This window comes from Apostichopus japonicus, chromosome 16 (assembly GCF_037975245.1).
Source record: "Apostichopus japonicus isolate 1M-3 chromosome 16, ASM3797524v1, whole genome shotgun sequence".
NCBI classification, from domain to species: Eukaryota; Metazoa; Echinodermata; class Holothuroidea; order Aspidochirotida; family Stichopodidae; genus Apostichopus; species Apostichopus japonicus.
The window spans coordinates 1664052-1676112 of record NC_092576.1 but is presented as its reverse complement, the minus strand read 5'-3'; the positions used below and the strand labels follow the sequence as shown (position 1 = coordinate 1676112).

The 12061-nt window shown below is 36.9% G+C and overlaps 1 protein-coding gene across 2 annotated transcripts; it reads right to left on the bottom strand.

Annotated features, from left to right (window-relative positions):
• Positions 1–3370: 3370 nt before the first annotated feature.
• Positions 3371–10681, bottom strand: LOC139982424 (SAP30-binding protein-like). Of its 2 annotated transcripts, none has more exons than XM_071995270.1 (8): positions 10528–10681; positions 9594–9878; positions 8774–8919; positions 7669–7806; positions 6062–6141; positions 5295–5407; positions 4588–4719; positions 3371–3864 (listed from the first exon to the last, which is right to left on the bottom strand). In XM_071995270.1, exons 2-8 carry the CDS (start codon positions 9787–9789, stop codon positions 3653–3655), a joined length of 1017 nt encoding a protein of 338 aa, XP_071851371.1. In that variant the 5' UTR covers positions 9790–9878; positions 10528–10681; the 3' UTR covers positions 3371–3652. The 2 variants fall into 2 exon arrangements, with proteins under 2 accessions (XP_071851371.1, XP_071851372.1); XM_071995271.1 differs by lacking the exon at positions 10528–10681 and adding an exon at positions 10349–10367.
• Between the last annotated feature and the right edge of the window lie 1380 nt (positions 10682–12061).

The window sequence follows — 12061 nt, the reverse complement described above, 5'->3', positions numbered from 1 at the left end:
GATTCGTTTTTTATTCATTTGTCTGTCATGTAAGCAAGTACATCACTGCCATATTATATAGTATTTTTTTATAAAGTGAAATAGCTAAGAAATGAAATTCATACATCCTTGTTGAAATCTTGAGTTATTTTGACTGTTACAATTCCAACATATCCTCCAACTTTCTCGACTCCGACTGTTACTGGTGGGATATTTGATCGTATATATTGATACTGGATGAGAGGATATCCCCGGTCCTGATCAGGCTGATGTGGTATTACCAATCATACAGAAAGCCAAACCTGCTATCAGGCGCGTAGCCAAGGGGGGGGGGGGGCGTATTGGCATATTTTTTTAATTTTTTTTATGTTTTTATGATATCGCTAGTATTTTCAAAAGAGAAAGTGCTAAGATGCAACTTACAAGGCCTGGGAAGTGCCATTTCCAGCGATCTGGGAGGCTCTTTCAGCCAAAATTGTCTTGTACGCTTCGCGCCAACCATGGTGGCACTACGCTTAGATAGTTTGCAATGCCGAATCTACAGTTTCGCCCCTCCCTTGGCAAATTCCTGGCTACGCGCCTGCCTGCTTTCTATCAAAGTTTTTCTTGAAGAACATGACAAGCGATGGGTCAAAATGTATAAGTGCCTGATTCTTGGATGTGTATGTGTGTGGGGGGAGTTCATCCAGATGTATCGTCCTACATAATGGGTTGCTGTTGATCAGCAACAATTGGAAGTACCGTAACACACACACATACCTTCATTCATTCGTTCGTTAAAACTGCATACCAGTTTCGGTAAATTATATACAGAAAAATTATTACCTTTAATCACTTTCCCTTGATATCCCTTTTGTAACATGAAGCGTAATTATTAATTAATCTGGGATCATTTTCCAATTTATCGCACTGACAGTATGAACAGTTCCTAATCTTTATCTGATTCTAATACCACTCTATAATGTCCTCACATATGCTTCAAAGCACTAACACTGACAGTGTACACAGTACTAACCCTTATCTGATTCTAATGCTAATACCACTCTATACTGTCCTCTCATATCATGTTTCAAAGCAATCGAACTAACAGTATGAACAGTTCCTAACCACTTTCTGATTCTAATGCTAATACCACTCTGTACTGTCCTCTAAAATCATGTGTAAAAAACAATAAAACTGACAGTATGAACAGTTCCTAACTTTAGCTGATTCTAATGCTAAAACCACTCTGTACTGTCCTCTCTAGTGTTTCAAAGCAATCGAACTAACAGTATGAACAGTTCCTAACCACTATCTGATTCTAATGCTAATACCACTCTGTACTGTCCTCTAAAATCATGTGTAAAAAACAATAAAACTGACAGTATGAACAGTTCCTAACTTTAGCTGATTCTAATACCACTCTATACTGTCCTCTAATATGCTTCAAAGCACTAATACTGACAGTACAAACAGTTCCAAGCTCTATCTGATTCTAATGCTAAATACCACTCTATACTGTACTCGCATATCATCCTTCAAAGCACTCGTACTGACAGTATGGACAGTTCCTAACCTCTATCTGATTATAATGCTAAATACCACTCTATACTGTCCTCTCATATCATCCTTCAAAAGCGGCCACATCTGAGAATACAAACAGTTCCTTATTTTTATCTGATGGAGACAAACTGTCAGTACGAGTGCTATGAAGCATGACATCAAGTCGTATATTAAAACTTGTCCCAGTCGAGTGTTGTTCTAACTTTATGAATATTCATTCTCAAACTGACTGACATTTACCATAACGTTACAATCATCTCATAACAGAAATTGATGTACACAGCTATGGTTGTGCTCTCCTTATTCAACCGCACACAAAACGGCCAGAGTACTTAGCACAACTTTACACATAGAGCAAATTAAAGGCCAAATTTATAGTCCAAATATGCCTCATAATGTACCAGGTTTTATCTAAACTTTTTGCCCTTACCCAAATCGGTTGGGGAAAATTTACAACTCCCCCACCCCGCCCCCCCCCTTGCATTTGGAAATCCTGTGCAGATATGAGAAAGGGTGTCACTAATATAAACCATTCATAGCCTGCCTATTTGTTGCTTAACAGATGATATATTTAGGAAAATTTGTTAAACTGTTAATGTTCTCTGTATTTAAGATTTTCATCAGACTGCAACAGTGTTTTGTAACAAAATCATTTCTTCTGTGAATAAATGATTTAAATATTATAAACACAAGAAAGAAAAGAAATAAACATTTACAACTCTATTTTATTGATGACAATGATTCACTGTTGTTGCCAGATGCAATTTACAAACCAAACCCAGTTTTCTATCAGGATGTGGTTTGGACGACCTAACGATCCAGAAAAACTTTCCCAACTTTTTTTTTTACAAAAATCAACTTTAGCCAACCAAATAGTCTTTGAAGAATCATGACAAAATGTGGTTTTCCTCATTGACAACTAAGGCTAATTACAATTTTCATGGTTCCCCTCTCCCTCCCCCCCCCCCCCAAAAATAAAATTGTTGTTGTTGTAAAAAGAGCTTCACTAGTTATGTGAATGAATGCAAAGTGAATATCAACAAGGATTATATCATCATGGTAATAATTCTGAAATTACAACTACTTTATCAGGGCCCAGTCAAATTCATTTTGCATATGAAAAGACACTAAAAGTGTCACATGACAATACTAGAATACCAATTCTCCTTGTTGAACTGGGCACACAAAGGCAGCTAATTTTTGGGATGAACCATTCAAAACGCTGAATGGTTCTCCAGGGACATTACAAAATAGCTCCCTCTAACAGTTTAACAGTTCTGAGTCTGGTAATAGCTACAAACAAGTCTTCTCTCAGATTAGCAATAATGAGAAATTGGGAAAACAACCATGAGTAACCACTTGGGAAACGGTCCTTCTAACTTGACATTCCTGTTAATAAATGGAAAAAACAAAGTTCCAAATATGACAAGATGTCTGTTACAACACTTGGACTTTGCTAACTGTTTTGCTAACTGTTAAGCCATTTTTAACTTTTCTATAGGTAAATGGCCCTCCAAAAGTTCTTCCATGATGTCTGTTACAACACTTCTGCTAGATTAAACTTGCTGTTAAATATATGGAAAAACAGAGTCCCAAATATGACAAGAGTTAACCACTTGCAGTTGGCAAACTTTTGAGCCATTTTTAACTTTTCCTGTTGGTAAATGGCTCTTCAACAGTCTTCCATGATGTATGTTACAACACTTCTGCTAGCTTTAACTTGCTGTTAAATATATGGAAAAACAGAGTCCCAAATATGACAAGAGTTAACCACTTGTAGTTGGCAAACTTTTGAGCCATTTTTAATGTTTCCTGTTGGAAATGGCTCTCCAAAAGTCTCTCATTGATGTCTGCTATATCGACACTTCTGCTACCTGAAGATTTGCTGTTAAATGGAAAAACAGAGCTCCAAATATGACAACAGGTAAGCACTTGGGAGTTGTTAAACTTTTCCTATCTGAACTCTTGGAACAAAGTACCGCAAATGTCTTCAAATACCACAAGAGGAAGCCTTGTCCGAGTGTTTTGTTTTCTGAGACCAGGACCAATCTTTTGAACTTCCATCCTCTATCAAGTACGGTTTAGTCTCAATGAAATACACAGACCGCCCGAATCTACGGTTCATCCTCCCCTATTTCTCGGTCTTCTCGATCTTCGGTTTCTTGATGGTGCCGATAGCCGATATAACCGTGGTTTTTGCACCCGTGGAGGACACAGTGGTCGACACCACCATGGGATTTGTGATGGAGGTGGTGATGATGGCTACTTGTGGTCTACCCAGGAGGGATATTGATGGGTTAGGGGCTGGGGCATCCCACTTGGATTTCCTCTTTCTCTCTTCATCTGCCGAGAAAAGAAGAAAAAAAAGAGGTTGAGACAAAGTATAAAATTGGTCTGACCTTCCCTTCTTGAGATAATGTGTTTAACAAGCTGGGCATCACAAACACACTCACAAACACCCACACATACATGCACACATACCCATCATGACTGCAAAGGTTAGGATTATCATCAAATCCAATAAAGGCCAAAAAGTTTTGAACGCAATTATTTGATCAAAAGTCTCTAAACATATTACCATACAGTGCTGCTAACAGAGTAACAAATGCAAAATTAAATCAACTCAAATATGTAAGTTTAACCTACACAGTTGATAATTTTGATAGTCCAGGTTTAGAATACAAAATGTTTTACATGCGGTTCACCTCAAAACTAAGACCTAGTAAGGACGGCTCCCACATGCTACAATTATCTCCTTTATCGGGAATGATTTAAAACTTGATCAAGGAACTGAGACTTAAAAAAAATAAAATGTTGCAGATCCAAACTTCTGGATCCAACTGCAAGTGGATTTAATCACCCCTTTGCAGTTTACTAAAAATATCTTCTTTAAGGCAGAAAAACAAAAAAAATGTGTCCAAAATTTGCAGACAGAAACACAACTGGACAATTTTTCCATTATCTGGCCTGACATTCTGTGCATCCCAACTGATCATCAAGTCCATAAAGTCAAAAAACATCACAAATGATTGTGTGAGAGTCTGTTGTATATTAGTCTGTTCTTACCTGGTAGTATGCTAAGTTGATCTGCTGGTCTTGGTGGTTTCTTGACCACACCCGACACAAACTCTACTTTGGTCTTATCTTTCTCCTTCTTCTCCCTTTCCCTTTTAGCCATTTCTTCTTTTTGTGCTCTCGCTATCAAAATACAAATGTGACGATTTATCAGTCGTAAGAAAACGAGTAAACAATTAGAACAAGTAAAACAAATTTAAAATAAATCAAATAGTCAAACAAGTAACATCAAAGACCAAACCAAACATAAACACTAAGCGGGCAATAAAACACCAACATCGCGATGGACTCAAACCTAGTGATGACACGTTATGTTCAAATCTCTTTTAAAGGTCTATGAACACCTATGAACAACATTGTCCTAATATTTTTTCTTTGGTTGCACATTCAGCATTGTGATATCTAGCGATCAACTTTATTTTACAACCTTACAAAAGCTGGTTGACAAATTTATCCGTAACCCTGTTCAGTGGTGATTCAGGGATGTGATCCGGCTTACATATGGGAAGGGCTTCTCTCATGTTATTAATTACATTCAGTGTTGAGCTCCCAACATCAGGGTAGACAGCAGACAAGGTTGGGGGGGGGGGAGAAGAGATTGCTTAGCAGTTTTTCAACAATACTGTCAATGGCAGTTTCCACAGTTTTATGAGCCGCTAGGACGCACGACCCCTTTAAGAAGATGCTGCAGTACTCACCAAGAGATTCGTAGTAAGAGCTTTCATCCCAACCGTGGGGATTAAAGACGTCTTTGGGGTAGTTGGTACCGAGCTCATCTATACCGAGATAGCTTATCAGTTTCTCATAGATGCTAGATAAGAAGTAAAATGTAAAACAAAGAAGCAAACTAATAGGTGTAGTTAGGTGAACTGCCCCTTTTCTTGTTGCAATCTAGGGATTGCACATTATCATCAAACAGGATTAAGTTGACCTTTCATGAACTTTGCAGGTTCCTCCTTTCTTTCTTTTTCCATGAAGACGTTTCGATCAGCACAGATACACAGATCTTAGCAACCTACAACAGCTCTATAGCAGATATGCTGCTACGTGGGAATGTTTATTATACATTGCAAAATTCGCATTTATCTAAAATACTTTGTTTATCGATCACATTACTTCGCAATTTTGGTCGCTATTTACGAAATAGTTATTGTTTATTTACCATATTGGAAAAAATATATTGTACATTGCATTCAAAGTTTGAAAAAAAAATGGGCCTAACATTTCTTTTTTTTAAATTAAAAATATGCTGGTGCCAAGATTATTTCAGGGAAATCATTTTTTTACATTTTTTTGTTAACATTTTCGAAAGCAATTTGGACGATAATATATGAATGTTGCTCACTTAAAGGAAAATAATACAAAATACTGTTTTTTCTGTGGTCAAAGCTGCAGTAGGATAACAGTATATCCTTGCATGATAAGAGAACAGATCTGGTCAGGTATGAAAATATTTATATAATACCTTGGATTCCGGAAATCTTTTCTGCTTTGGATGGATGCATTCATGTCTAGATTTTTCCTGTAATATTTTGCAATCTTGTCCTGTGAAGATAATAAATAATAAAAAAATCAGTCAATTTATTAATCAGCACATAATACATAATACATGGGCTGAAGTTCCTTATTACATAGATTGATTCATTAAAGGGGAACCCTGTACATTAGAGTATGGAGCACGAGTAGAGTTACCATATTTCTTCTGTTGAAATTGGAACACTTTGTTTGTTTCTTTCTTTCTACTCTCCATCCCTTGTCTACTAATCCCCTTACATCTATCTCTTTGTGCTCACCATGCTCATTAACCTGTCTGTATTCTGTGTGTGTTTTTGTCCCTTCTGTTACTGTTACTTGTCATTTAGCTTTTGAAGAAGATCCTGCTAGGATCGAAACGTCAGGCCAACTTACTTTTACACATTCTCTTACACAGGCCTTCTAGTGGATAAGCATTTGCTAACAGTTTTATTTTATTTTGAATTTGGAACACAGCATTCCCGAGGGAGGGTTGCAAGGGGAGGGGGGTTATGTCAGGGATGTCCTCCTCCCCTTTTGAAGAATTTAGAGTTTAAAGAAGACTACATACCAGACTGTGGCATATTGAAACCTATAGAACAGTGCAAACTTTCCTAACATTTCATTTGTACCAAAAATTTTCTACACAAAAGGTGAATATAAAGTATGGATTAGCCAAACTTTACCAATATTAAACTTAGATAATCCACATCTATAATCTAGCGATGTTTGCTCCCTCTTTTGGTTTCTGTATCATAAAAACGGTGATCCTTTTGAATGTCAACAAGACCTAATAAGCAATCCAAACAATTTATTTTGCCGGCAGGACAATATATTGTCTTTGCAAGAGCTGTGTAATCCAGATTAACTGGGACCTATGTCTAACCCCAGGCATTACAACCTAAAATGTACCATTTTTTATAAAGCCTTAATCAAAGATTTTTCATTATGATAAGAAAGACAAGATTAAAACTAAGGGGTACTAATATTTCATTCTACATTTGAACTTTACATTCTGTCTTGTAAGGACGTAATTCCATTGAAATTAAGTACAGTAAGTAACTTAGGCAAGCTTCTCATAAAATTATTTATCATTGTGAACAGAAAATGCTGTAGGTATTGAGCGATATTATTTTTTCGTATCCATCTGACAGGACTGAAAACAAACGTTCATTGCTAGCTGCAAGTTTCAAGATGGTGAATGATAGTAAATAAACATTTCTGCAAAGTTTTTTGTTAGTGAACTTGTAATCCTTACAGACTACTGTTATCACGCTGAGGAATAGTCGCGGCCGTGTGACCGCAAATGCTCCAGATAAACACGCCACTCGTTTGTTCCTTTTGGACTAGTTAGCTTTACCTAGGACCTTTTGGGGCACTTTGGGCTTTGAATGTTGGGTTTGAGGTGTTTTTTTTAACCGGACGCTCAGACAGATCCGGACATTTTCAGACGTTTTCGGACATTTTAAAATCGGACGACTAGGTCAACCTTGACGGAACTGCACTGTAAGTAAAGTATGTCAGCAAGAAAGAAATGGTGAACAGTTTATTTTTCCAAACCTGAAGTTTTTTAGAGCACCTCCCTCTCGGCTCAGGTGGTAAAACCACCTCTTCGGCGTTAAGTCTTCGGATTTTCTGCGTGAGGGCAGTCTCCGGTTCTGAGGTAAAAGAATCTCGCAGACTCACCGACTGGGAGAGCTGTCATGGTGAAAGAAAAAAAAAAAACAACACATGAACTGATGAGTCTGAGTATGTCTTGCCTCGTTAATTTGTCTTACCTCGTTAATTTAGTACTAGCTGAGACTTAGTGAACCAGTAGATGGAATAGTTGGGCATAGTTTTCATAAAGTTCGTTTCCAGAGCAAACGTGGTCTTTACAACAGTAGTTAGAAGATTGATTATTGGGCGAGCAAATCAGTACTATAGAACTGGTCAAAGAAAGCCTCCTCTTCTCAATTTAAATATGGAAACATGGTTTATAATAATTCCAGGGATAGTGGGGTTTGGCTAACTCAAAAGAGATGGCTATCTTTTTGGTATAAAGTTTTTGTTATTAAACAGTATATATTTTTGCAATTAATCTTTAAAGGAGCAAAGCTCATCATGTATAGTGTTCTTTAATATCTTCCTACACCATATTCTCTGTTTATTATCATTTTCCAAATTATTATTTGGACCTACATCTTGGATAATTTTAATAACAAGAAAGGAATGAGCATAAATAATGAAGATTTTTAGATTTTAAGAACCCAGTATGGGTTTTACAGCAAAAATGTAGAATTTGGATTGACTTCAGAGATAATTAGGATGAGTTCACACATAACATAATGAGGATGGGTTCACAAACTTAACATTATGAGGATGGGTTCACACACTTAACATAATGAGGATGGGTTCACACATTATCTTATCAAACACAGAGCTGAATGAATTGTGAAAGATGTCTACGAACAGTATCACTATGTGAAATATCTAGATGATTAGTTGCATGCATTTATGGTCACATGCAATAAATTAGCTATGTACTAAATTTAAAAAAAAAATTAAAAACTGAACAGGAATTTCAGTTTGGATTGTTTGACAGCCACCAACGGTTTTATTTTATATAAACCTAAAAGAAAAGCTATTTACTTTGCAGATGACTCATTGTCCCCATGAATCTTACCCTCCTCTTGTGGACGACATCGTCCTCGTCTTCAGAGATGTCAGCTATGGTGCCGAGTTCACCGTCCTTATGCTCCGCTACTTTGTCCTCTTCAGATGGGAGGGCTGTAAGGACATCTTTACTATCTTCATCCTCCTGTTTGACAGCTAGAGAGGTGAATGTAAAAAAAAATACGATAACAATTTAAGAACAGAAGACATTGAATAGCTGATGCTGCTAATTATCCACTGGCAAAGCTCAAGGTAAATTTCTTTGTAAATATAAAGATGGAATATAGTCAAGAATCCTGGAGAAATTAATGCATAGACTGATGTTTATTTGAGGTTTATGTGCTTTGTACCAAAAGAGAACTTAAAACAAACATGTTGGATGTCATAGATGCACAACTATGGACAAATATTTTGTGTTTGCCCTCTTATTTTTGGGCAGAATTTGAAGATCTACATTAAAACGGATGCATCTGAAAAGAATACTGAAGTTCAATTGTCTTGCATATACTTTCGAACCTGTCTCCCAATACCGAAAGTCAAACTCAAAACGGTAGAGTAAAAACCATAATGAACAAAACCCATAGTTTGTTGTAAAATGTACATAATTTATAATGTAACAGCATCACTTCTTGCTGGAGGTCCAAGTCCACTTTTGGTACAAAGATGTACATCAAATTTAAATGGACATCTCTTGAAAACCACACAAAGAATTGGACGATATTCACCGGAAAAGTTAAATTATACTTCCAAGGTTTTGCAAATACTTGAGGAAATGTGGCAAAAGTGAAATTTATTTAACCAGCTCTGCTTTAAGGGGTTTTGGTTGTTACCTTCTGCAGGAGGCTGGGGTGAGGGTTCTGCTTGCTCTGACACCTCAGCTGGAGGGAGAGAGTCTTTCTGCTCTTCTGTTTCATCTTCCAAGGTCTTCTCAATCTCTCCCTCTTCCTCCGAGTCAATGTCTGAATCTTCTTCTCCATAGTTGACCAGAAGAAGATTAGAAGATGAATCGTTTCTGGGTATACTCATATTGGTATTTCCTCTTCCGTAGTTTACTTTGCCAAAAGTGTAAAAATTTCAATGTCACCTGGACCTTGTCATGTTTAATTCAATTCAACCTGTAGGAGGAGAAGGAACATGAATCTTTAGCCATTAGGGTAAAATTTTTAATGTTATTGGGCCAACCTTCTCATATTCTAAATTGTGCATCATTTTCAAAAAAAGTACCCCAATGTCATGTCATATGAAAAAGTCTGTGCAATAATCAGAGAATTTGTTATATTTCAAGTAACTGACATACATACTGAGAACTTAATGTACTAATACTATACTAAGCCTAGCCTAACTTAGCCTAAACAGGTTGGCCTATCCTACACATACTAGTCTAATGTTAGGCCTATGCCCCTAATATAATAAACATGGCTAGACTAGTTGTTGGTCTTATGTCTTATGATATTAAAGTTAGGCGTTAAATATGTTTATGGAGAGCCTTTATTAACATCGCCCCTTGACTGCAGATTAAATAGGCTAGTCTGCAGACGCACAACAGCATACTAGGTTTAACAATACGACTAAGGCATAAACTTACTGTAGCAAAGCCAAAAAGTTGTTGTTAGATCTACAATGTGAATAGCATCTATAGGGTAGTTCCACGAAACCCTTTCTTTTTCTTGAAAATTAGTTACATTTCAGGCCATGTCACTTCCTCAAAATCTGTGTTAAGAGCGACACAGGAAAGTATAAATATCATACTAAAAATATACTTACCATTTCAAATGCACTCTGTAGAATTTAATAGATGATTTGTCGCTATGATTGTAGGAATGTACTGAGAACGTTTGATCGCTTTGAGCGTGTATGAAACTAATCAGTGTTGTTCTACCGACAGAATACATGCGTCACAGATACTCGTACTCGGTTCCTGTACATATAAACATGAAACGAAATATCGACGTATGTATACTACTCAAGCATCAACCATAACTAGAATGGACAGTAGGGCGAAGTCAGTCAAACAATTCTTAAATAATTAGTAACTCGTTAAAACTGGAAAAAGTATTAACAGGATATGAAAATAGTAGAAGGTATTTTTCTTTAAAGAAGATATCCTTTCGTTTCCTGCAGAAAAAAGAAAGAAAGTGTTTTTACATGAATTTCAATAGAGTTCATATAAAGGAACTCTAAATTTATGTTGTAAAACGCCCTCTATGTATATATATATAGAGTGCTAACCGGTTGGATCTCTCTCTCTCTTTCTGTTCGGAATTTCTGAATACTTTACTTTACTTCCTCTCAGCTTCTTCTTCTTCAGTGAGATATACTTGTAAATTGTAATACATAATCATTCATACAGAAAGAAATATTATCTGAGACAAACAAAGTGACACTTACAGAAAGATAAAATATGTATATAAACATTCCAAGATTCTTATTATAAACTTCAAAATAGTCTCAATACCTTCTCCCTAACTTCACTTTGACCACGGGAATTTACATTTGCTAGAAAATAGAACAAAGACAGACTCTCAAGATTAGCACGTAACTTTTTTAATATGAACAACAAACAAAAAGTGTAACGGAGGCATAGGAGGAACGTAGTATCATTGGGAGAGGGTGAGGTGTACCGATGCCATTGACGATGTTGCACGGGGAACTCCATGGGGGCCTCCCCCCCCCCCCTTTCATAGCTGCAGTATTTCAGTTGAAGTTTCAAGCACATCTCAAATGCATGTCTCCGAGATACATAACTCTTAAATCTCTCTGGAATATCTCCTTTTTATTTAATTCACTGAGCAGCAAATTATGTCGGGGACTCGGAGCCGAAACTACTTGAAGATGTTCTTACAGGTATCGAGGCCCAATGTAGGGACCTACGTTGTGAGGCCCTACGTTTATATTCGTGCATGGGGAACTTACTTCAAACATCGCTTACTTTTGATTACGGGGGGAAATGTTTCAACGATACGATTTTAAAATCACACAACTAATTGAATGTCTGTCAGAGCGTATATTGTTAATACCTTGGAATTTCCATTTTTTTTTTAATGTTAATACTGATACTGCACTAGTAAGCAGTCAAAAAGTGCACTGAGGGCAGAGGCGGAGGTATGCATGGCCACACACTTCGACTGCTTCTGGACAGAGCGGTGATTGCTCGAAGTGGTTCGATGCGGTTTTTGTTCCAAATCGTTTACCAAAAAGTCAATTAGACCGGAATAGTCCTATCATCAAAAGGTATACCAAACAGGCAAACTCTAACGTTTGAAATATAAGTTATGAAGTTTTGGCTACTGCATTGTGG